Source organism: Staurois parvus, unplaced genomic scaffold, assembly GCF_062004578.1.
Source record: "Staurois parvus isolate SC_StPar_1 unplaced genomic scaffold, SC_StPar_1.0 ptg000031l, whole genome shotgun sequence".
Lineage (NCBI taxonomy): Eukaryota > Metazoa > Chordata > Amphibia > Anura > Ranidae > Staurois > Staurois parvus.
The window spans coordinates 12,637,930-12,660,185 of record NW_028317827.1 but is presented as its reverse complement, the minus strand read 5'-3'; the positions used below and the strand labels follow the sequence as shown (position 1 = coordinate 12,660,185).

General features: G+C 39.4%; 1 protein-coding gene across 6 annotated transcripts in view; it reads left to right on the top strand.

Moving 5' to 3' along the window:
- COBLL1 (cordon-bleu WH2 repeat protein like 1) overlaps positions 1-20,139 on the top strand; it is a 196,487-nt gene extending 176,348 nt beyond the window's left edge. For 5 of the 6 annotated variants that reach the window (XM_089660113.1, XM_089660108.1, XM_089660117.1 and 2 more), the window contains 4 exons: positions 897-961; positions 4,569-6,376; positions 11,116-11,271; positions 19,365-20,139. In XM_089660113.1, the coding sequence (XP_089516239.1) occupies positions 897-961; positions 4,569-6,376; positions 11,116-11,271; positions 19,365-19,451 (2,116 nt within the window). In that variant the 3' untranslated portion in view covers positions 19,452-20,139. The remainder of the gene's footprint in view (positions 1-896; positions 962-4,568; positions 6,377-11,115; positions 11,272-19,364) is intronic. The other variant, XM_089660136.1, reaches the window with a different exon arrangement.
- Positions 20,140-22,256: the final 2,117 nt, after the last annotated feature.

The window sequence follows — 22,256 nt, the reverse complement described above, 5'->3', positions numbered from 1 at the left end:
TTGCAGCTGTTGATCAGTGTATTCTGCCAGCAGAGAGTCCGCACTGTCAGAATACATTATCTCAGTGGCAGGGATTTCTCTATCTGCCTCGATTGTGTGGGTGGAGGAATCCATTTGTTTTCATTCAGCCTTCTGGCTGAATGGAAAAAAAAAGAAATTATCCATTTATGGCCAGCCTTAGGGACACAAAACTGTATGCATTGCCCCCTTAAACTCTCATAATTGCAGAGAAGGCACATTTACATTTTTATTTAGGTCTTAGAATCAAATAGGTTGCAGGTAATTAAAATCCAGGGGCAATGTTTTACAAGATTACAAAAATACCGTCACTACCCGATTAGGGCAAAATTACATTGTAGATGGTGAAACCCCCGACGTTTGTACTTACCGAGCCATGTTCCCTTGCTGCTTCCATGCTGCAGCATCCAGTCTGTCTGTGCTGTAATGGTGAAGCACAGAATCCTTCCCTCTAGATTCTAATGTTCAGTCCTGCTGATTGGCCATTTAGCTGCCTCCGCCTCTCTGGATTACAATGGTCAGGCCTCCTGATTGGCCATTTAGTTGCAAGCACTGTCACATGTTTCTTAAATCCTTCTATTACTGCCAGGTCTTCCTTTATGACATATGTAGTCTCTGCCTCAGTCATTGTGAATCCAAGCATTGCTTTTATTCTGTGTAATATAAAATTATACACCAGTGTGGCTGGAGTGGGTAGTGGATCGGAACTCTTCCAGTGTTTCTGAGAGAGAGAAAAAAATATTTCCAAGTCTTAATTCAAGGTCAACGGACACTTTAAGTAGGACTGAATGTGTAGGAATGTAATGCATTTGACAACATTGAAGTTTTTTTTCATGCATTGTTAATTTCAAACATATTGCAATATCATTGATGTGCAGGTCAAGCCTTTTGTCAAGAGATGATGCAGTGATGGAAAATACAACTCTTGAATATGATAAGATTGGTAAGTATGGACATTGAATGTTATGCTGAATAGCAGGCAGTAACCGGTCAAGAACACATTGTCTTGTGCCCAAATCTTCCATGCAGTGTTCTTGATCAACGCATTGAAGAAACACTGCCATCTGCTGTACATATGATTGATGCTGCTAGAGAAAAGTTCTTTAAGGGCCCTTTCACACTGGGAAATGCATGTGAATCACATAGGAACGCTGTGTGGTTCCTGTGCGATTGACATGCAGTTCTGTGCAGTGCGATTTCAGCCCCATTAATTTTGAATGGGCTGAAATCACACCGCATGACACCAAAAGTACTGCATGCACTACTTTTTGAAATGCATGCCAACGGGGTCGCATGGTACTTGTGTACCCTGTGATCAGGTGAGGGCAAACGCACTGCATTTGTGGTGGTGGTAACTTTGCACTGACACCTGCAGCAGATTGCAAGGGTAATACGACTGGAATGCAGTGCGGGAAGCCGCATAGGATCGTGGCTTTCCTGCACTGCATTCTAGTGTGCAAGGGAATCTATAGTATTCTATTTGTATGTTCATTTAGATAGCAATATAACAGTCTCTTTGTCTTGTGTTGTTCAGTAAGGGTACTGGTTCTGTTCCCAAGCCTTCTAATCTAATGCCAGTATTCTATACTATTTTCAGTCTTATACGCCTACAACTGCAAAGTAAATCAGTACAGAGAAAGACAATTTTAACTCCAGTTGACTAGTAAGTAAACACTTAGGAAGATCGGGGGTCAGCTTAGAATACTGTAGGTCAGGCAGGGAGGCTAAGGAGTTTTTATTCTAAAGTGAACCTGCCCTATAACCTTGTAAAATAGGTTGATAACCTCTGGAAGGATTTCTACACCCCATAACGTGTTTTAAAAACACCCCATAAGGATGTCAAATAAAATCTGATTTTAAGTTGAAGGTTACATGTTTGCAAACTTTAGGTATCATTTTACACACACTTTGCCTTGGATTTTAGATACAGTATAGAACCGTTAAACTATGTGTCAGGTTTTTTTTTTTTTTTCTTGGGGGGGGCGCATCTGTACCCCTTTTGAGATTTGTCCTGTCCCATAGATGCAACAGGCATGAAAAGGAATCTGTCCCAAGTTAGGGAAATTACCTTTTAGACAGTTCATACTGAAACAGGGGTCTCCATTGAAAAAAAAAATCCTTTTTCTCAACTACTGATGACTTACATTTTTGATTTTTCCCATCACTTCCAGTCTCTTGGACAGTGGTCACCAGTACACATAGGAGCAGGACTCTTTCCCTACTCTATAAAAAAAAAAAGGTTTTGTATGTTGATGCCCTATTTTTTGGCATTTTTTTAACCATTTCAATACCGGGCACTTTTACCCCCTTCCTGCCCAGGCCATTTTTCAGGTTTCAGCACTCTCACACTTTGGGTACAATGTTGTATGACCGCACAATTGTCATTCAAATTAAAATTTTACCAGTTTCTTCACACAACTAGAGCTTTCTTTTGGTGGTATTTAATTACCGCTGGGATTTTTATTTTTTGGTAAATTAACAAAAAAAGACCGAAAATTTTGAGAAAACACGTTTTTCTTTGTTTCTGTTATAAAAGTTTGCAAATAAATAATTGTTCTTCATAAATTTAGGCCGAGATGTATTCTGCTACATTTCTTTGGTGAAAATAACCCAAATTAGGATGTATTTTTTAGTTTGTAGGAAAGTTATAGAGTTCACAAACTGGTATAGATCTGAATATTGATCAATCCTGAAGTACTGACTGCCAATCTAATTTCTTGAGGTCCAAGAATGTCAGAACAGTACAGATATCCCCCAAATGACCCCTTTTTGCAAAGTAGACAGTGCGGCGTACTTCATAAGAGGCATGGCGAGTTTTTTGAAGTTGTGTTTTTTTTGTCATTTTTTGGAAAATTAAATTTTCACTATTTTTTTTTTTTACATACTGTCACCAGTGCAGTACAGCATCATCATATAACTGGCATGGCGGTGATCAAGAACACTGACAGTATGGGGAAAAAATATATATATAATTTAAAAAAAATTTTTTTTTATTATTTTAAATTTTTTATTACGTTCTTTCTTTTTTTTTTTAGATTTTTTTTCATATTTCACTAGGACCAAAGTAGTACAGTGTTACCATAGTAACATTGTACTACTTTGGGGAAGTGATCAGTATTTTTTTTTTTTTTTTTACAATTTGCTTATAGCAAATAATTACTTTGCTATAAGCAAGCATTTACCTGAATGACATCGATTCATTCAGGTTTTTTTTTTTTTTTTTTTTTTTTTTTTTTTGTGCTTAGCTGTGATTTGGCAACGGCTAATCACATGACACAGCTGGGCATGTGATCGCTGTGACCATTCACAGCTAGGCACACTAGTATACAATGGATGGCATGAATGAAGCCATCCATTGTATACAACTGTCATGTGACCTGCTGTGATTGGGCACAGCAGGTCACATGGTACTGGCAACGGGGCCGGTACTCAGATCTGTCATCGGCCATGTCCGTGCACGGCTCTGCAGGCGCGCAAACTGCGCATGCCCGGGAGGACGCCATATGGCGTCCACCCGAAACACTGAGGGATTTTGCTGGCCGCGAAACAGCCATTGGCCGGGCGGCAAATGGTTAAGTTGGTGACAGGGTCTCTCTAATAATATAAGGGAAATTTTGATAAAAAAAAAAAAAAAGTAAAATCTGCACCCATTCCTTAGGGCCGTCATGGTATGAACATTCAAATATAAAACAAAAAATGCAGACACTAGCCTTTCTTTTGCCTATCAAGCTTAACATTTATGACGCAAAGCATGTAAATGTTCCGAGATACATTTTCCATGAATGATATGCATGGCTAGAGGTTTCCGTTTGTCACCTGGTGACGTATGGAAAATGGCTGTTTAAAATTATTACTGTGAAGGAAAATTTCATGCTACTTCTTACTTTGCTTTAGAAGCATATAATGTGTAAAAAAAAATGTCTTTGTATTGAATCTAAAGATGTTTATATTAACAGCTCAAAGATAAGACCTAAATAGCATATTCTTCATAACTTGGTTGTTCTAAAATAGTTTCTGTAGTGTGCATTCCATCTGTGTAGTGTCAGAAGGCTGGGGGGAATTTTAATAAAGGGAGATTTTTAATTGGTTGTCGGTTTAATTTGTAAACAATTGCTCTAGTTGCAATTCATTATTTTTTGTTAGAGGCAGTTTGAAGCCCCACTAAGCAGCGTAAAGCTGTATTACTGGCCTGATCACCAGCTGAAAAAAATAAAAGGAAACTAAAGTAGATACCAAATCTAAAATTGATAAGCTGCAATATGACACATTGTTGGGGGTTTAATGCTGCTTTATTTCCTAGCCTAACCTTACCAAAAAAGAAACATTCTGAATTATTAAAATTTCCATATATTGGTTAGTCTTTGTATTGCTATCACATAACAAGCCCATTTTTTTTGCCTAAATGTTGAAACCTGTAATTTGGGTTTAGGTTGAATACCAGAAATGTTACAAATCTGTATTACATTTTTGATGATGCCAAACTTTGCGGTGTCGAAGCTTATGTGATATTTTGTTGTCTTTTTTTTTTTTTTTTTTTTCCCCCCATAAAGGTGAGCGTGAAAATAGAACTTCAACCCCAACTGCAGAGCTAGAGAACCATCAAATAATTACAACAAAATCTGTAGTTATGGAGCAGGGTTCCCAAACTGTACCCTCTGATCAACACACCAAAGTTACAAATATTGTTTTTCACGATTACCGCCACATTATAGAGAATGAAACACATGAGGATCTTAAAATTACCAACACAGAAAAGGGAAAAATGCAGGATTCAGCTGTCCAGACAATGCAGGATTCAGCTGTGCAGACTGTTAACTTTGACAATGATGCAGAGGAGTTTTTACATTCTCGGGAATCGACTTACCTGACAACAGTGAGTAGCACGGACAATGTCCAGCATAAACTTAATGGTCACGTAGGTCAGCTAACACAGTTTAATGGCCAGCAGATAATTGCTGGGAAAGAACCAAGTAAGAAGGAATTTGTTGACAATCTCAGGGAAAGTATGCACACGCAGACCATTGATGAGAGCACTGTTGAGAGTTCACTGATTTCACAATCAAAAACATTCCCATTTTATAGACAGCACTCTGATCCCAAGCCTTCTAATGAAATCACCAGAGACTACCTTCCTAAGATCGGAATGACCACTTACAAAATTGTTCCTCAGAGATCATTTGATGTAGAGCAATACATGGAATCTGAAAGTCCACAGGATGTCCATAATGTTGAGTACAGATCAATGAATGAACATGTGATAAGTCATCATGTTACAAATAGCAATAATACATCATCTGTAAGCGAAAAACACACGCTTTTGTCAGAAATAAACAATGGACACCATTCACCAGAAGGGTCAACTACATACTCTTTCAGTACTGCTTCAAAAACTGTTCCTGAGCCAAGTCAAAGAGACCATCTAGCCTTATCTAGAAGTGTATCTGCAGCACCTCTCTTAAACACAAATAAAGTTGCTCCTGAGGTCAAACCGAAGCAGAAACCCACAAGCCCAGTCAAAGGTCCAAGCTCCTTTTACTTACAAATGCAGAGAAGAGCATCCAGTATGTATGTCACATCTGCAATTGCCAAGACAAAGACTTCTGCTGGTGTGCCGAACAGCATGGCTAAACCTAAAGATCTAAGCAGTGAAGCTTCTCAGATTACCATTAAAACACTTCCCTCTAGAATTAATGTAGTAAATGTGTCTTCCAATTTAGAGGAAAAGTTGCCTGGAGATAGATCAGAATTACCAGGAAGACCTTATGAGGTAAAAAATGGGGGTCTTGGATCAATCAATGAAGTAAATTTGGAAACTGAAAACATCTGCACTTCATATTCTTCCCTTGAAAGCCATGTCAAACCAGTACTAAGTGACACATCTTCTATCGGTGTGTTAGTAGAACACAAAAAGCATGTGTCGTTCAAAGAACCTATCCAGAATGCTGACTTAGAACCACCTCTGCAAGTGAAGTTTTCTGAATACACCAGTACCTTACCAGAAATCTACAGTGTTGACAGACCAACTGCCCAATGGGATTATAAACCTGAAGTTCTTTCAACAACATCACATAGCAAACTGACCAGAACTTTGAGTTCTCCAACTGGCCAGTCTGCTCCATTGAGTTTGCAGAAGTTAAGTACTTTTGTCACTCCCAAGCCTTTTACAAGTACAAATTCCAATCTTCCTTTTACATCATCAGTTAAAAGATCTCAGTCGTTCAGTTCTAGTATCTCGCCTGTCAAACAGCCATTGAATGTGGATGCTCCCATTGGTTGGTCATCAGTCACTTCACCAGTTGAATTCAACAAAGATTCCATGGTCTTCACTGAGCGTTCAGAGGAAATCATAGAAAATGAGGTAATAACTGGTATACTGAAAAGAGCTGATTTTGCTATAACTCATTTACATACACGCTTGAATAACCTTTTCAAAAAGTGTGTGTGTGTGTGTGTGTGTGTGTGTGTGTGTGTGTGTGTGTTTCCAGTCACTTTTTCTTTTTTCCCAAAGTGTATTTGTAATTATTTTTTTACCACAATTTTGTTGACCGTTTATTGGTTTGCCATGCAAGTAATCGTAATACACTTGTTGAAGATTTCTTAAATAGAATCTGTGTGGGCCATTACTCTTCTGCATGCTGTAGCCAAGCAGGTCAGAAGCAAGACCAATTGCACTTGTAGAACCGGTAGCTTTCCTTCCTGTGCTCCATGTGTCAGTTCTCATATAGAAAGTACCTTATACCTATGATGCTGATCTAAGTCCAACTTAACAGTTTGTGAGGTGTCTGGCTTAGCCTATGAGTTAAATTTCCATATTATAGCTTCAGAAAATACAAAATAATTATCATTCGCTTATATTTAGAGCTCTACTTCCTAAAGTACCTCTGTGATGTTGTAAAATGATATTGGATAGTAGACATCTTGCCCTGAAAGTCTGCATCCTCAGGATGACCATTCACTTCCAAGTATGCCAAATAGGCACACTCCCTTCAATATCCCACAGTGCTTTGCTCATGGCATGTCTGTGCATGTGCAAATACCAACCAATAAATGGTCAGTTTCTTCATAGGAGCTCCAGTAGTACACTAGGAAGGAAGGAAAACATTTTAACAGTGCAGGTAAAGTGTGACACTTTATAGTGTCTGCATGCAGTTCTATTCTTACTTTACATCTTTACAATTGTTTGAAGTATTTGACAGATCGCTAAACATGTTTCTAACAAGTTTCTTTCCCTGTCTGTGGGGCATAGCAAGTGGTTTGCCTCAATGCCCCCTCACTAGCAGCACATACTCAACTTTATTGTGTTGCCCCACCACTCCATTCAGCCGCTGGGAGCAAAGGACATGCTGGTACTTCTTCATATAGAGAAACCTGTTACTCTGTCTCACGTGCCACTACTGGGAATAGGTGATTGGCTCAGAGCTGTCATTTGTACAGGGCTTCCTTTAGTCACTATCAGCAACTGAATGGAGCTGTGGTGAATAAAAATTTATGCTGCTCTGAAAGGAACTTGAAAGCAACAGTTTTTTTGTCCTATATAGACAAAACATAGGTTCACTCTTTCTGTAGAATTCCCTGGGTTATATTACACAAAATCAGAAAATTTTCACCTGCTAAATGAATTCCCTTTATTTAATTTGTTTATCAAAAGTGGATTAGTGACAACAGCAACAGTTGGAATCCTCAAAAAAAAGTGTAAACAGCTGGATATTCCCTCAGAGCATGTTAAAGCACTATTGTCATTAACAGGGTGAAATCCACAGACTCGTAGAAGCTACCTGCATCTTCCCATAGATAACAGACCTTTCGGAGACTGACCTGTTAAATGAATACCAACACAGTACCTGTGATATTTATACACAGGACAGATTAATATAGAATCCAAGAGCCAGTCAGTCAGATCTCTGCACCATCATACATTTTTAAACAGCCATGGAGCATATCTTTATATTTATAAATAAAACTGAGAAAATGTATGACTTTCTTTTTTTTATACTCGAAAGCTCTGAGATTAAAGTGTACCTAAGCCAAAAGTTTTTTCTTAATCGTACATCACAGGACACTTGATATTCATGACTACTTTGGTTATGCTAACACCTTTAGTTGAATGGACACTGGCTAAATAAAAGGCCCAGCCCAGCTCAGCTAAGCCTCATATTATAGCTAGTGTTCATAAATGATGAATATGGCTATGGATGCTTTCTGAAGATTTTCCTTGTAAGGGCTTATGCAGGCCATAGATGGGGAGAAAAACGGCCGATTTTTCGTCCGAAAATAAAACCGGCCGATTATCTTATCGTTAGTGGACGATTTTGTCGGCCGTTTTTCGTGTATTTTGTACTTTCAGATTATCGGTGATGTTGGAAAATTTTCGAAAAACGCCCGACTTTATCCTCATTGATGGTCAAAAACGAACGATCGTTTTCCGAAAAAGGATCACAAAGGCCACAAAATGACATCATTTCCCGTTATAGGTTACTCATTAATCGGCCGATTTTCGTAATAATTGGTGGTCAGGTAAGTTTTTTAGACCGACCGATAGTTCGTTAATCGGCCGAAAATCTGCCGTTTTTCTCCCCATCTATGGCCTGCATAAGTCCCAATTTTTCTGGTTTGCTCCTGCCAACCTTGATAGGGTAGAGAAGGACTTCACCTGGATTGGTCACTACAGGCTAATGGCTAAATGAGGCTGTACTCGGACCCTGCATGCAAGAGTAGGGGCATCCTGCAATGTCTTCTGGATCCTGTGGACAGTGATCTCCAGGGACAGTGGTCACCAGGACTCCACTCCACCATATCTGGTTCTGTTCATATTCCAGAATCACATTCTGTACACCCATGGATATCAATGCTTTTGTTACTTAACTGTCATTGTTTGTCTTAGTAATTGATAAATTATTTAACCATGTGGTCCTTGGATATGATTGCCATTATTGATTAAAATAATTTATGTCTTTTTAAGCAGTTAACAAATTGCATTTATTTTTTGTGTACAGGTTAATTTTTACTAATTTTCTCGCAGTTGTCACATTCTTAGAACTCGTGCTAATGGGCTTTTTTCTGATATTTATTCATAGTTTGTTTTCCAGTACATACAGTATGTACAGTAAATGTACTAGGAAGGTTTTCCACTGGTTTGAAATTTTTCATAACTCTCCATGTAGTAATTAAACTCGCAATTTTGAAAAATCACTGATGGGCAGGGTTTTTATAACAGAAGAGACTGTAGTGGTCTCTTCTGTCATAAATACTTCTCCCTGTCTGTCACCAATAATGTACACTGAGCTGCGCATTTTCAGCTCAGAGTACATTTACCACGCTGCTCTATACCACAATGCAATGACTTCTGTGTGCATGGTCTCCCCTGCCCCATTCAAGTGGCTGAACAAAGTGAACTCAGAAGAAAGATGAGGCAACAATGGAAGCGCCTGGGACCAGCCAGAGTCCTGACACTGCAGTACTGGAGGACTTCATTTGACAAGTCAGTGTGCCATAATGTACTAATATGCTGTGCATACTAGCACATTATGGCATGAACCACCTGGGGGCTCATTGAAAAAAAAATTAGCGGAGTTTAATTCTGCTTTAGAGATGTCTCCCTTTTATTGTCTTCCCATTGTCTACTGGAGGCTGCTATTCTAAATTTCACTTGTCCCTGCTGGTGAAATCTAATCAGCGTGTCTCTATTGTGTATACTGTGATGTTCTATGAGTGTACTATGTTGGAATACCTTTTGGTTCACAGCTGAATTAAAAGGTCCCCACGTATGAGAGGGTCTGGGGAGGGTCTAAGGCAGTGTACATTTTTTAAAATTAACAAGTCCTCCTCTAGAGCATTTGTTTTGCACACATTTTCTGCATTTTTGGCTATAGAATTACTTAAAGCCCCCAGAACATTGTAGATTTTCTGAACGTTGAGGCCCTGTATAATTAATTTCTCTGCTGCAGTTAAGTGACACCTTTACAGGTCATGCTCCTCCCTTGGCCTGTACCTGAACAGGGAACGGAGAAACCGCAGACTTATTTAATCTCTATCACTTTGCTTTCTTTTTCTATCAGCATGTTCTTTTGTTAGCACACAAGCACTGCTGCTCAACTGACTGGCTCCTTGTGCTGCTTCTCCCTCTTCTAATCCTTATACTAGGTCTAAATTCAGATTTGGGCGAGGGCCTAGTTAGACTTTTGTGTCATGGTAACGTGCACTTTCACAGTATACGGTCGGTAACACACATAGAATGCGTTACTGCATTGCAGTGTTATTAATTTGGAATGCCACCCTAATGCTGTAAGGCAACACACTTGCATTGTAGCTCGCCGCAACATGCGATGGTATATTGTGTTAAAAAAAAAATTAGGCTCCATCTGATTTTTCATGTTTGGGCAGCGTGTTGCTGCACTGTAAAGTTGTAAATTGTCTTTTACATTCGTATTCCAGGCTATACCTAACTAATCCTAAAACTGTCACCTCCTGTCGCCTAACACCTATACTAACTAACCTGTTGAAGAAAGATCAGTATATTTATTTTCAGGCCAGTCTGGTCATGTGATCCCATGTGATCCTCTCCCCTGTGTCAGCTAGTGGCTTCTTCAGGGGAGAGGCGGTCAGGCTGACAATGAATGGGCTGTAGTAAGCCTATGGGTGATGTCACTGCTCGGGAATTCCAGCCATTGTCTAGCATTCTCTCCTCTCCCCTCCTGCCAGCACTGGCTGTCTAGGGAGATTGCATGACCGGGCCGCAATAGCCTGAAAATACAGTAGGTAAGTGTACAGATCTTGATTCCACAGGTTAGTATAGGTGTTAGGGGGGGAGGGAGCAGTTTTAAGACTAGATATATCCCGGAATTCTATTTTAATGATCTAGAGCTGCATTGGTTTGTGTCTTTTATATCTGCCTGAAGTTCACCTTTTGAATGCAGCATGCATACACACCTTTTTTTTTTTTTTTTTTTTTTTTCCCCACATATATGCATCCTTTGTGTGTAAAAAATAAAGCCCATGTGCATGAGCTCTTAAGAAATCCCTGTTTGTATTTTGCTTGTGATTTGTATTAATATTCTTAACTTCTTAAATGGTGTTACTGCAAGGAATTTTGTTTTGTAGAAACTAACCCCTGAACTAAAATACAGAGTGCATAGTCCACCTCCTGTTCCCGAAAAAAAGACCACAGTTTCTTTTCCAAGCTCTGACCCAGAACAGCTCCGCCAAAACATTCTGTCTGCCATTCGCTCCGGAGAGGCAGCTGCCAAGCTGAGAAGGGTGAGTGCATCTGAGAGTGTGCAGAGACCTGGACAGACATAGTGGGATTTTATGCTCCAATAGAGAGGCACATTATAATGGCACACTCTTCTGTGATGATTCTTTTTAATAATCCAATTAAGTGATCAGTTTGATGCATGTTTTGATAAAGATTGAACTCTGTTTCTTTGCTTTGGGGAAAAAAAAAGATTTGTACAGGCCTGGGCTCACAGAAAGTGGTTTAAATGACAATGGCTGTCATTCAGCGTAGAATACTAGTGACCAAAGCATGGAATGATGGGGAAGAGTGGTAGGGGTAGCTCCGGATTGAAAGTGAGTATTGCAGCAATAGATTTTTTTTTTCTATTTTGAGCTTCTTCACTTCTTTTGTAATTTCTAGTTCTGATTTGAGTAATGGTGAATTGCAGAACATGAAGAAAAATATACTTTTTTATTTTTTTAATATACCTTAGAAGAAATCACCCTGAAAATTATCTGGTCTCTTTACAGATAACCAAGATAAATTTAGACTCAACAACAACTGCACCAATTGCTCTGTGCTCTGTTTCAGTTTTGCATGTTTAAATTACATGCTGGCTTTAAAAGAGAAGTATAAGATTTGTTTTTTCTTAAAAAATTATAATTACCTAGGTGGATTCAGCAGCGATCCGATGCTGCATCTGTCCCCCGCCGGCTCTAAGGGTGAGAACACCGCGATCACATGATCGCTGAGTTCTCACAGCCACTCTTAGCACAGCGCAGTGACTGTCAGTCACCACTGTCTGCTCTGCCACCCTGCCCCCCACGCTCACTGGAGGGAGAGGGAGCAGCTGGCTCAGGCTCTCAGTGGATCGCTGGGGTGTATCCCGACTTCAAAGTTGGGATGTTTCTGCAGCCTGGACCAGCTGAGTGACATCAGTTGACAGCAGGCTTCAGCTGTCATCTGAAAACGGGTCACAGGAGTGCAGAACAAACTGCACTTTTGTGATCCACAGGAGAAGTACAGTCAAAAGCGCTTTGGCTGCACTTTTCCTATAAAGCGGTTGTCAATTATATATATATTTTTTTAAATTAAAATAACAAGCATGTTATACTTATCTGCTCTGTGGGATGATATTGCACAGATCAACCCTAACCACTTCGTCTGATCTCCCCCTGCCTGCGTTCTTTGCTTCTTCTCATGTCAGTGTGCCCCCATAACAAGGGTTCTTCCTATTGGGGTACACAGGCAGGCTTGCTCCCAAGCTGGGTTGTGAGTGTCTATAGACACACACAGCGTGGCTCAGCCCACCCCCTGCTTCTTTGTCACAGGATTTGATTGACAGCAGCAGGAGCCAGTGGTTCCCACTGCTCCTCTGTGTCCTGTGAGAAGAGGAACACGGACAAGTGCCACTGCAGATTGGCAGAGAGCTGGATCGAGATAGGACTCAGACAAGCATTTCATGGCCACGCTCTGTACCTGGAGGAAGTGGGAACCCTCAGAGATGAAAACATTGTGAGTTAGAATAAGTTCTAGGGCCAGAACCACAAATTCAGATCTTCTGAATGCCACTTCGCTACTAACTGGAGGTGCTCACTGGTCAAGAAATATTGGGGAATTCAGGCTCTTTCTTGACCTCTTGCATCCACGTAAGTGGGTCCGTTGTCCTTTCAGGCGATCCCTGTGTTAGAGGATCACCCATGTTGGGGAGTGGCTGTCCTCCTCCTCCCTTCTTTTGAGTTCCCCTTTACCATCCATCCCTTGGTGCACCAGGGTGCCACCGGTAAGCATATCAGAAAAGGACTAATGCCTTTCTTTGTGCAACTATAACATTCCAGAAGAAAATTAGATGAATGTTTTTCCGGCCATCTTTTCCCTTCAGTACACCCCTGAAGAAAGACTTATGTTCTGAAACGCGTCGGGCTCTTGCTGAAGTTCATTCACCTCTCACTGCCTTTTTTTGGGTTGTAGGAGAAGGTGCAACACTACGTCTCAGCTCATAGCAAGTCATATAGACAGTTCTTTTGCTATGTTATGTATGTTTATAAGATGTGTGTTATGTGTTAAATTATGATGTCCCTTTATTTTTGGAATACAATGATTTATATAATTACATTATCTGTTTTGGGTTGCCTTTAAAGTCCCAGTTTAAATTGTTGGGGAACACACCTTCAGATAAGCACTTCAACTAAACTTATCTGATACAACTACTGGGACATTTGTACCTTAGTGCAGGGAATGCTTTTAAGATGAAAAATGTCCTGTCTTTAGAATCACTTTAAATATCTCTTGGAGTAAGAAGGCAGTAGTCAGATGCTAAACTATCACAGGAAGATTTTCTCAGTGAATTGTCTGAGAGTTCTAAGAAACCATCATTCAGCCCACTGATACCTAAAATGAAATGATCTGGTTACATGCAAAGAAGGCAGTAAATATTCACCTCTCCTGCTGCCTATGCCACCAATATCTGCAGTAGTAAAGGGAAACCACCCATTGAAGATCCTGCAGAATCTGACACTTCAGGAGTGTTATTTTCCTTACCCCCTGCAGCGAACTGTGGTTCCTCCCGCTGACAACTACATCATTATGGGACATGGTATTGGCATAGGGTATGGCGGATCAGACCAAGAAATCTAAGTTCTTAGTGTCAGATTCTGCTAGATATTCAGCAGGTAGATTCTCTTTTCTATTGTAGAGATCAGAAGTGCAGGCTGCTGGAAAGTTGAGTTATTTCATGTCCTCTTTGCATGGAGCCTGATAGATTCAGTTGCAGTCAGCATCAGGAGGTAAATAATTGTTTCTTCTGTCTCTCAGAGAATCAACTGAGATCTCTTCACTACACCACTGATCGATGGCATGGGCAGCAGAAGTAAATGCCTTAAAACTATTTAAAGGTTCTATTTAAGGGAGGTAGTTGGAATTGCATATCTAATATTATTATTTTAGTGCCAACAGTTTGTGCAGCGCTTTACAATATAAGTGGGAACAGGACAAATACAGTACAGTTCAATAGAGAAGGAATAGGAAGGCCCTGCTCATGGAGCTTACAATCTAAAGGGAGGGGAAGTTGGTACAAAAGGTAACCGCTGCAGGGGATGATTTGGTGAAGGTGACTCAAGTATGTCCTTTTAGGTGGAGGTGGGGTAGGCTTCCCTGAATTAAATGGGTTTTCAAGGATTGCATAAAGGCTGACCAGGTAGGAGCTAACCAGACATACCGGGATGGGAGTTCCAGAGGATGAGAGAGGTTCTGGAGAAGTCCTAGAGGCAAGCATGGGAGGCTAGAGAGCAAGATGTCTTGGGAGGAGAGGAGATGACAATTTGGGCAATATCTGCAGATGAGGTGGGTGATTATAGCTGGGGCAATGATGTGAATGGCTTTGTACATTGTGGTTAGTAGTTTGCATTTTATATGTTAGACTAGTGAAAACCAGTGAATGGATTGACAGAGAGGGTCAGCAGTCATGGATCGGTTAGTAAGGTGTATAAGCCTGGCAGCAGCTTTCATAATAGACTGAAGGGGCAATAACCTGTGTTATGGTAGGCCAGTGAGGAGGGAGTTGCATTAGTCAAGGCGGGATATAACCAAGGAGTGAATAAGTTGTTTTTCGGTGTCATTAGTCATGGAAATGTTTGCGGAGGTTGAGACAGTAGGATATAGCCAGTGATTGGATATGGGGCCAGAGGAGAGGTCAGAGGCTAGGATTATGCCTAGCAACCCTGGCTTGTGCAGAGGGACCACTGGTTGTGCTGGTGATCCCAATGGTTATAGTGTGGGGGGGGGGATGGGATCAGGAAGGAGCAAATTTTACAAGCTCCATTTTAGAAAGTTTGAGGAAGTGGTGTGACATCCATGCTGATATGTCCTTCAGTAAGTTTGTGATACCTACAATATTGTCATGTTCTGTCCTGACAAACATGGCTTCCCAGCCAATGCAATGGGATCTTAAAATATTCTACACAGATTGTTTACGTTTTGAGGACAGTTCCTTTACATTAACATTGATTTTACAGTATGTCTGAGAGCACTAATTCTCTTTATAGCATTGTGGTTAGACCTTTATCTTGTAAACCAGTTCAGTTTAGTTTGGAGTTGGCTAATGCTGGCTTTTATCAGTAGGTTACCTCAGAAGTCATGTACATATCACCAATTAGGCTAATGTATAAACCGGTCAAAAGTTTGATAAATGACCCCCTTTTAAAAAAACAAAAAACAAAAAAAAAAATTATAAAATGAAGAAAAAAATAGTTCACTTTGGTCTGACTGTGCTTTCCACTAATGTCAAGCCCAATGTTCTGCAGGTCTTGTGAGCAGAGGCGTATTTAAATGTCAGACATAATCCTCGGTGCTTTTTAATTAAATATGAACTTTACATTACCTATGCTTGATGGAATTTGACTTTTCACATTTCTGCACCATTTTTTAAGCCTGTTTACTAACGCAGCACGATAAGCAGGTGTATAGTTGTAGTTGTGTGTTACTTCAGTCTCCTGGTATGAACGCAACTTGAGTAGCATGATCACCAACACGACTTTAAAATCAACAATTATACTTCATCCTTAATATAAAGCTAATAGTAAAGTAGGTTAAGCTTGCTCAAAAAATGACACTGCATTTATTTATTTTAATGGCTGTCCAGTTTGCAAATGTGCTTTGATAATGTAATGGGAAATATTTTATTTTTTGCAGTTTTTTGTTGGGTTTCTCACTAAAATTGATCATTTGCTTATTTAAATGATTTTTTTTTTAATTTTCTTTTGGAATAATGCAGTAGACAACAATATAGAAACCGCACCAGACAAGTGTTAGCACTGGTAACCAATGCCACACATTATGGCAGTATCATCTAGGCGTGAAAGCTGGCCTTGTAGATGTTAAAACTGAACTATAGGTAATTGGGTAAATGCATGCATGTAAAAATAACTCCTTTTTGGTTGGTGCGTATTTAGGAAATACATTATGGTCACTTCCCAAGCCTCTAACTGGACAGTAAATGAGAAGCAGACAATGTGAGCAACAGACACTTTTTTTTTTTTTTTCCCATGGCATATTCTTTTTCAGTATATTTGCATGTTACACACCTAATTTGCTTTTAATTTTGTGCTATTGTACAGAGGATTACAGGATAATAAGTGATATTAATTCAAATTCCAGTACATAAATTTGTTAAAATATACATTAAATAATTTCTAATGGACACAAAATTGATATTTTAGAGTTGCTTGGAGTTCAGCTTTAATGGACACTGTTAGGCCCCATTTACACAGAGGGAGGGGGGGGGCCTCTGTCTGCCATTCTCTTGTTCAATGGGAGATCTGTCTGCTGGTTCCCCCCCCCCCCCCACTGAGCAGAGTGGAGTTGGTGGATGACAGGTCCATGTCTGCTCCACTTACTTATACAGAGTTAACACTGCTACTGCCTGCTCTGTTCTATGGACAGTTGGTTGTATATGGACCGGCTGTCTGTTTACATCTGACTGCCCTCTGATCCATAGTGCCCAGACAGAGGGACACAGATCCCCTTCCATTTTTTGTTTTTATCGGATTGGAGGAATACGGGTGTAAATGGACACAAGTCAGTTTTACACCCACCACTCCATAGAGCAGAATAGAGGGTCCAATCAGGTCTGCCTGAAAATGTCAGTTGTCTCAATCCAAAGCACCTAATGTGATTTCTGTCTGCTATGTCATTCCTCTGCTATCAGCATAAGTCACTTCTGGTAGTCTGATGACACAAGGCATTTCCATAAGACAGCCCTGTTCCCCCCCCAGCACACAGCATGTGATTGACAGCCTCAACTACACGTTTCCCTATGAGACTGTGTAAAGGGGGGAGGGGGTTAATTTCCCTCCACTGACGTCTCGGATCACGCTCATCTCTCTGCTCTATGCTGTGCAGTGTGACATCAGATCCCCTCCGTCTGTCTTCTGGAGCTGAGAAATTTTCTACAGCTGTAGAGGAGAGAGGACAGCAGATAAACAGGCACAACTTATGTAGGAAGATTTTTGATCTCTGTGCATCACCTGAGGCCAGCCACTTCACTGGGTATATGTAAGGGGTTTGTAGCAATTATAATGTACAGAGCAGCGCTAATGTTTTAGTTCAGAGGAGCTACTTTAGAAAGTGTGCAATATTATTTCTCTTATAACCTGGATGACAACACATTGTGCATTTATGTGTTGGATAAATTAGTTGCCATAATTGACAGTAGTGACTTGTCGTCATTGACAGAGGTGCCAACATTACAGAAGTTCAGTAACCAATGCTTCCCATACAGCAGACATTCGAATGAAGTGTTTCTGGTTGTGGTCCAGACGTTGTACACATTTTGGCATTACTCCAATAGTTATAAATATGGCTTTACAATGTTATGTCTTTCTGTGCATTTAAACTACTCCAATATCACAAAATTGCACACCCAAACTGGTACAACTGGCGATGTTTAGAGTTCAATATTACATTTATGAGCAAACCCAATACAGCAGCTTGAAAAAAACAGAAGAATTTTCCTGCCACTAGGAGGAATCCTAACTCCTATTCTGTTCAGAATCTTCTTAAATACAAGTACAATGTAAAATATTTTAGCAGTAGACAAGGTAGAAAATATTTCAGTTAACACATTTTATCAAGCATTTACACATAAAATGTATATAATTAAAGTGTAGGTATAGCTAAAACCTTTTTTTTTTCTTGTTTACTTGAAAAATATAGGAAATGGTTAAATACCCATTTTTGTTTATTATTTAAAAAATTTTTTTTTTACTGGCTGTGTCCCATTTATAAGATTTCCCTTTTATTAGCTGTTCAGAAGATGCAACAGGAAATGAGGAGATCCCTACAAAGTGAGGGCAGAATCCCCATTTAGACAGTTGTCACTGGAACAGGTACCCGTGATGGGAAATTTTCCCCACCTCTTGTTCTAGTGCATTTTGGATTTTTTTCATAATTTTTTGTCTCCGTGACAGTGGTCAGAAGGACAAATAGGGAGGCTGAAAGTGGTTCTAAAGGCAGAAGGTTTTTAACCTTCATGTATTCTATGCATGAAGGTAAAAAATACCTTCTGGGTGCAGCTCTGAGCTCAGCCCACCTTCAATACCTACCTGAGCCCCATCTCGATCCAGTGATGTGTATGAGAGCTAGGTCTCTCTCTCCCCATTGGCTCACACAGCAGCAGGAGGCATTGGCTTCTGCTGCTGTCAGCCACAGCCAGTGGGCCAATGAGGAGAGAGCAGGGGATGGGACAAGCCATGTTCTGTGTGTGAATGGACAATATCCATTCACAGGATCGCGGCTCAAGAGCAAGCCAGCTTGAGTGCCCCCATAGCAAGAGGTAGGGAGAGGGAGCCAGGACCTCCAGCAGGGGAACCAAAAAGAAGAAGATTGGGCTGCTCTGTGCAAAACCATTGCACAGAGCAGGTAGGAATAACATGTTTTTGTTATTTAAAGAAAAGAAAAAAATCAACCTTTTAGAATCACTTGAATCTCGCCAATGGTAGGCACAGATAGCATTAACAATTTGACAGGGGTTTTCATTTTCTCTACTCTGTCCAAAACTGAATCAAAAGTTTTGGCTATACGTACAAATTACTCCATGAGAATGTCAACATGCTTTGTATTAGCACATCACGTACATCAACATAAATTCAAGTATGTTTACAGATTGATTTACAATCAGACAGAAGCTTCCAGAATGTAAATGGTATAGGATACGTATTTCAGTTTGTGTTTGTTTACATTTTATGTCAGAGCAAGTAATAGATTTTTGGGGCATGAAAGTGGAGTTTTTTCCCAGTGAGTAAAAAGTTCATTGTAACTGAAAAGAAGATTAGACGTTAGTGGAGAATTAACAAGGTAAGGGAGGAATTAAGGTTCGGGGGGTTGTTACTTCAGGGGGAGGGCTGGATCCCAGCATGAAATGTTGGTTTGGGGAAAAAAAAAAGTATAACTGCTGTTCAGAGTAAAGAGGCTTCTGTCAACATCTGTGGTCTAACAAAGTCCGTCATACTCTAGGCAGTTTTGGGGGAGCATTTGTTCTACTTTTTTCTTAAAGAAAAAAAATATGAAGGGTTAAATTATGCTTGTTATTTAAATATTCCAGTGCTATAAATTTACTATTTTCCCGTTCTTGTTCCAGATCACTATCCGCTCTAACACCATTTCCATTAATGGAAAATCTCGAATCAGCCATCCAGCTTTCTCACAAACATTACCCGAAAACTAGACGCGGTGCCAAGAATCGTTCTTACTGCTTCACATCCTTCGAATGTACCAGTTGAATACTTAAGTTTAAGTTTTGTTAAATTAAGGTATATATTGATATATAATATCTCAGTAACTTTCATAGGAAAATTTAAATAAAAAATATATATATTTTTGGGCTTTGTAATTACCTATGCAGCCTGACATTTTCTATAATTCTAATTATTTTCGTTCTAATGACTGGTTATTAAAATTTAAAAATCTAAAAAATAGGAAATCCCTATAGAGTTCAGTATTTGAGAGTTATTTGTAAATTAAAATGCTGCAACTTGTTTGTTTCCTGTTTTCAGAACATGATGTAATGATTCTTTCAACCATTTTGATTTCTGAAATTTACTGTATATAACTGCCATTATTGCCTCAATGTCAAAGATAATTTAAATAAATCTGCTGCGAGCAGTGTTGACAGAAAGTCTAATCAGAATGTTACTGTATGTGTTATAGTGACCGTAATCTACGGCTTCCTTTAAATATGTATGTTTGTATGTGTTTTCTGACAAATGTTTTAACGTTGTAAAGATAAAACATGAGCTTTAAAGAATGTTCACTTTTTGTATTGTCTCTTGTTTTGTAGGCATACAAAAATTTCCTCTGTAGCCTACACCTTCTAATTGGATCTTACACTGCCAAATAAAAGGATTTAGTTGGAATTAAGGAATCATTCTTATACTTTTGCACCTTTTAACTTTTGCAAGTTATTTTTTTCTTTTTTGCAAAACCTTATTTTTCCCCACAAATAACACATTTTATTTTTTGTGCATTTTGATTGCATGTACACTTGTCATTGAAAAAAATGTATATTTGCTAATTGTATTTCAACTGTATAAAATGACCTCTCCTATTTAAACTTGCAGCTGTTATGTTTTTCTAAAGCAGCCAATTCATTGTCAAAATTCAGTATTCTACTTTCTTGAAGTCATGCCAACATTACCCTGTGTAAAGGTTTTCGAAGCATTCTCATCCCCCTACTCCTGTAATTGTCTCACTTCTTTTCCCAGAATACAGCAAAGAGCGTGAGATATAATTGTTAGACATCCCCTAAAAAAGTCTTTAGATTAACTGCAGTGAGCCTTTCATATTTGTTGTTAAGGGTGCTTGCAAGTTTACACGGGCTGCTGTAGTTCAGTTTTTTTCCCATTAAAACAGTAGCACTTAAGGGATCTACAGAATAAAATAAATAAAATCCATAACATATAATATTAGTGCATATTTTGTATTCAGAGACCCCTTCACTTTTTGTCAATTTTGTTATGTTGCAGCCTGATACTACAGTTGTGTAAATTATTTGTTTTCCGTCAATCTACACTCAGTACCCCATAAGGTTTTCGCTTTGTTGTTATGGGGTACTGAGTATAGATTAATAAGAAAAAAAAAATGAATTTAAACAACTATAATATCAGGCTGCCTCATAACAAAATTGAAAAAATGAAGGGGGTCTGAATACTTTATGAATGCACTATATACAGTCATGGCCAAAAATATTGGCACCCCTGCATTTCTGTTAGATAATGCACCAATTCACCCAGAAAATTGTTGCAATTGCAAATGTTTTGGCATTCTCATGTTTGTTTCTTTTGTTTGTATTCGTATGACACAAAAAAGTGGAAAAACAAAAAGCCAAATTTGAAATAATTGCATTCCAAGTTTGTGATGCTCCTGTAATTTGTAATTAAACTCACCTGTATCAATTAACCGATCTTAATGTTCCTCTGTGTCCACTATGCGCAACCTTGTTTAAAAGTTTACAGCCTATGGCACTGTAGCTAATGTCCCTGGACATGGACGAAAGAGAAAAATTGAATAAAGATTGCAATGAAGGATTGTCCGAAGGGTGGATAAAGAACCTCGATCAACTTCCAGACAAATTCAAGCTGACCTTCAGGCACAGGGTACAATTGTCCGCTCGCAATATTCGTCGCCATCTGAATGAAAAGGGATACTATGGTAGGAGACCCAGGAGGACCCCACTGTTGACAAAGAAACATAAAAAAGCTAGATTGGAATTTGGCAAAAGTTATCTGAGGAAGACCAAATCCTTTTGGGAGAATGTGCTGTGGACAGACTAAACTAAATTACATCTTTTTGGTAAAGGCTATAATTCTACTGTTTTCAGAAAAAGCAATGAAGCCTTTAAAAAAACAATACAATCTGTGCAGTCAAACATGGAGGTTCACTGATGGTTTGGGTTACTTTGCTGCTTCAGGCACTGGATGTCTCGACTATGTGCATGGCATTATGAAATCTGAAGACTACCAACGAATTCTGGGGTGCAATGTAGGGCCCAGTATCAGAAAGTTAGGTCTTCATCTGTGTCATTGTCCTGCTGACCCATGACCTCTAAGCACACCTCAAAAAATTCCCAGATATGGTTTCAGACAAAGCGCTGGAGAGTACTGAACTGGCCAGCAATGAGTCCAGATCTCAGTTCCATAGAGCACCTGTGGAGAGATCTCAAAACAGCAGTTGGGGAAAAGGAGCCTTTCCAATCTGAGAGACCTGGAGCAGTTGGCGAAAGAAAAGTGGTCCAAAATTCCTGTAGAGAGGTGTAACTAAATGATGGTTACAGGAAGCGATTGATTTCAGTTATTTATTCCCAGGGGTGTGCTACCAAATATTAAATTGAGGGTGCCAATAATTTAGTCCAGTCCATTTTTGGGGGCTTTGGGTGGAATGTGTCAGATTTGACTATTTGTTCCTCCACTTTTTTTGTGTCATACCAATACAAGCAAAAGAAATAAACATGAGAATGCCTAAACATTTGTAATTG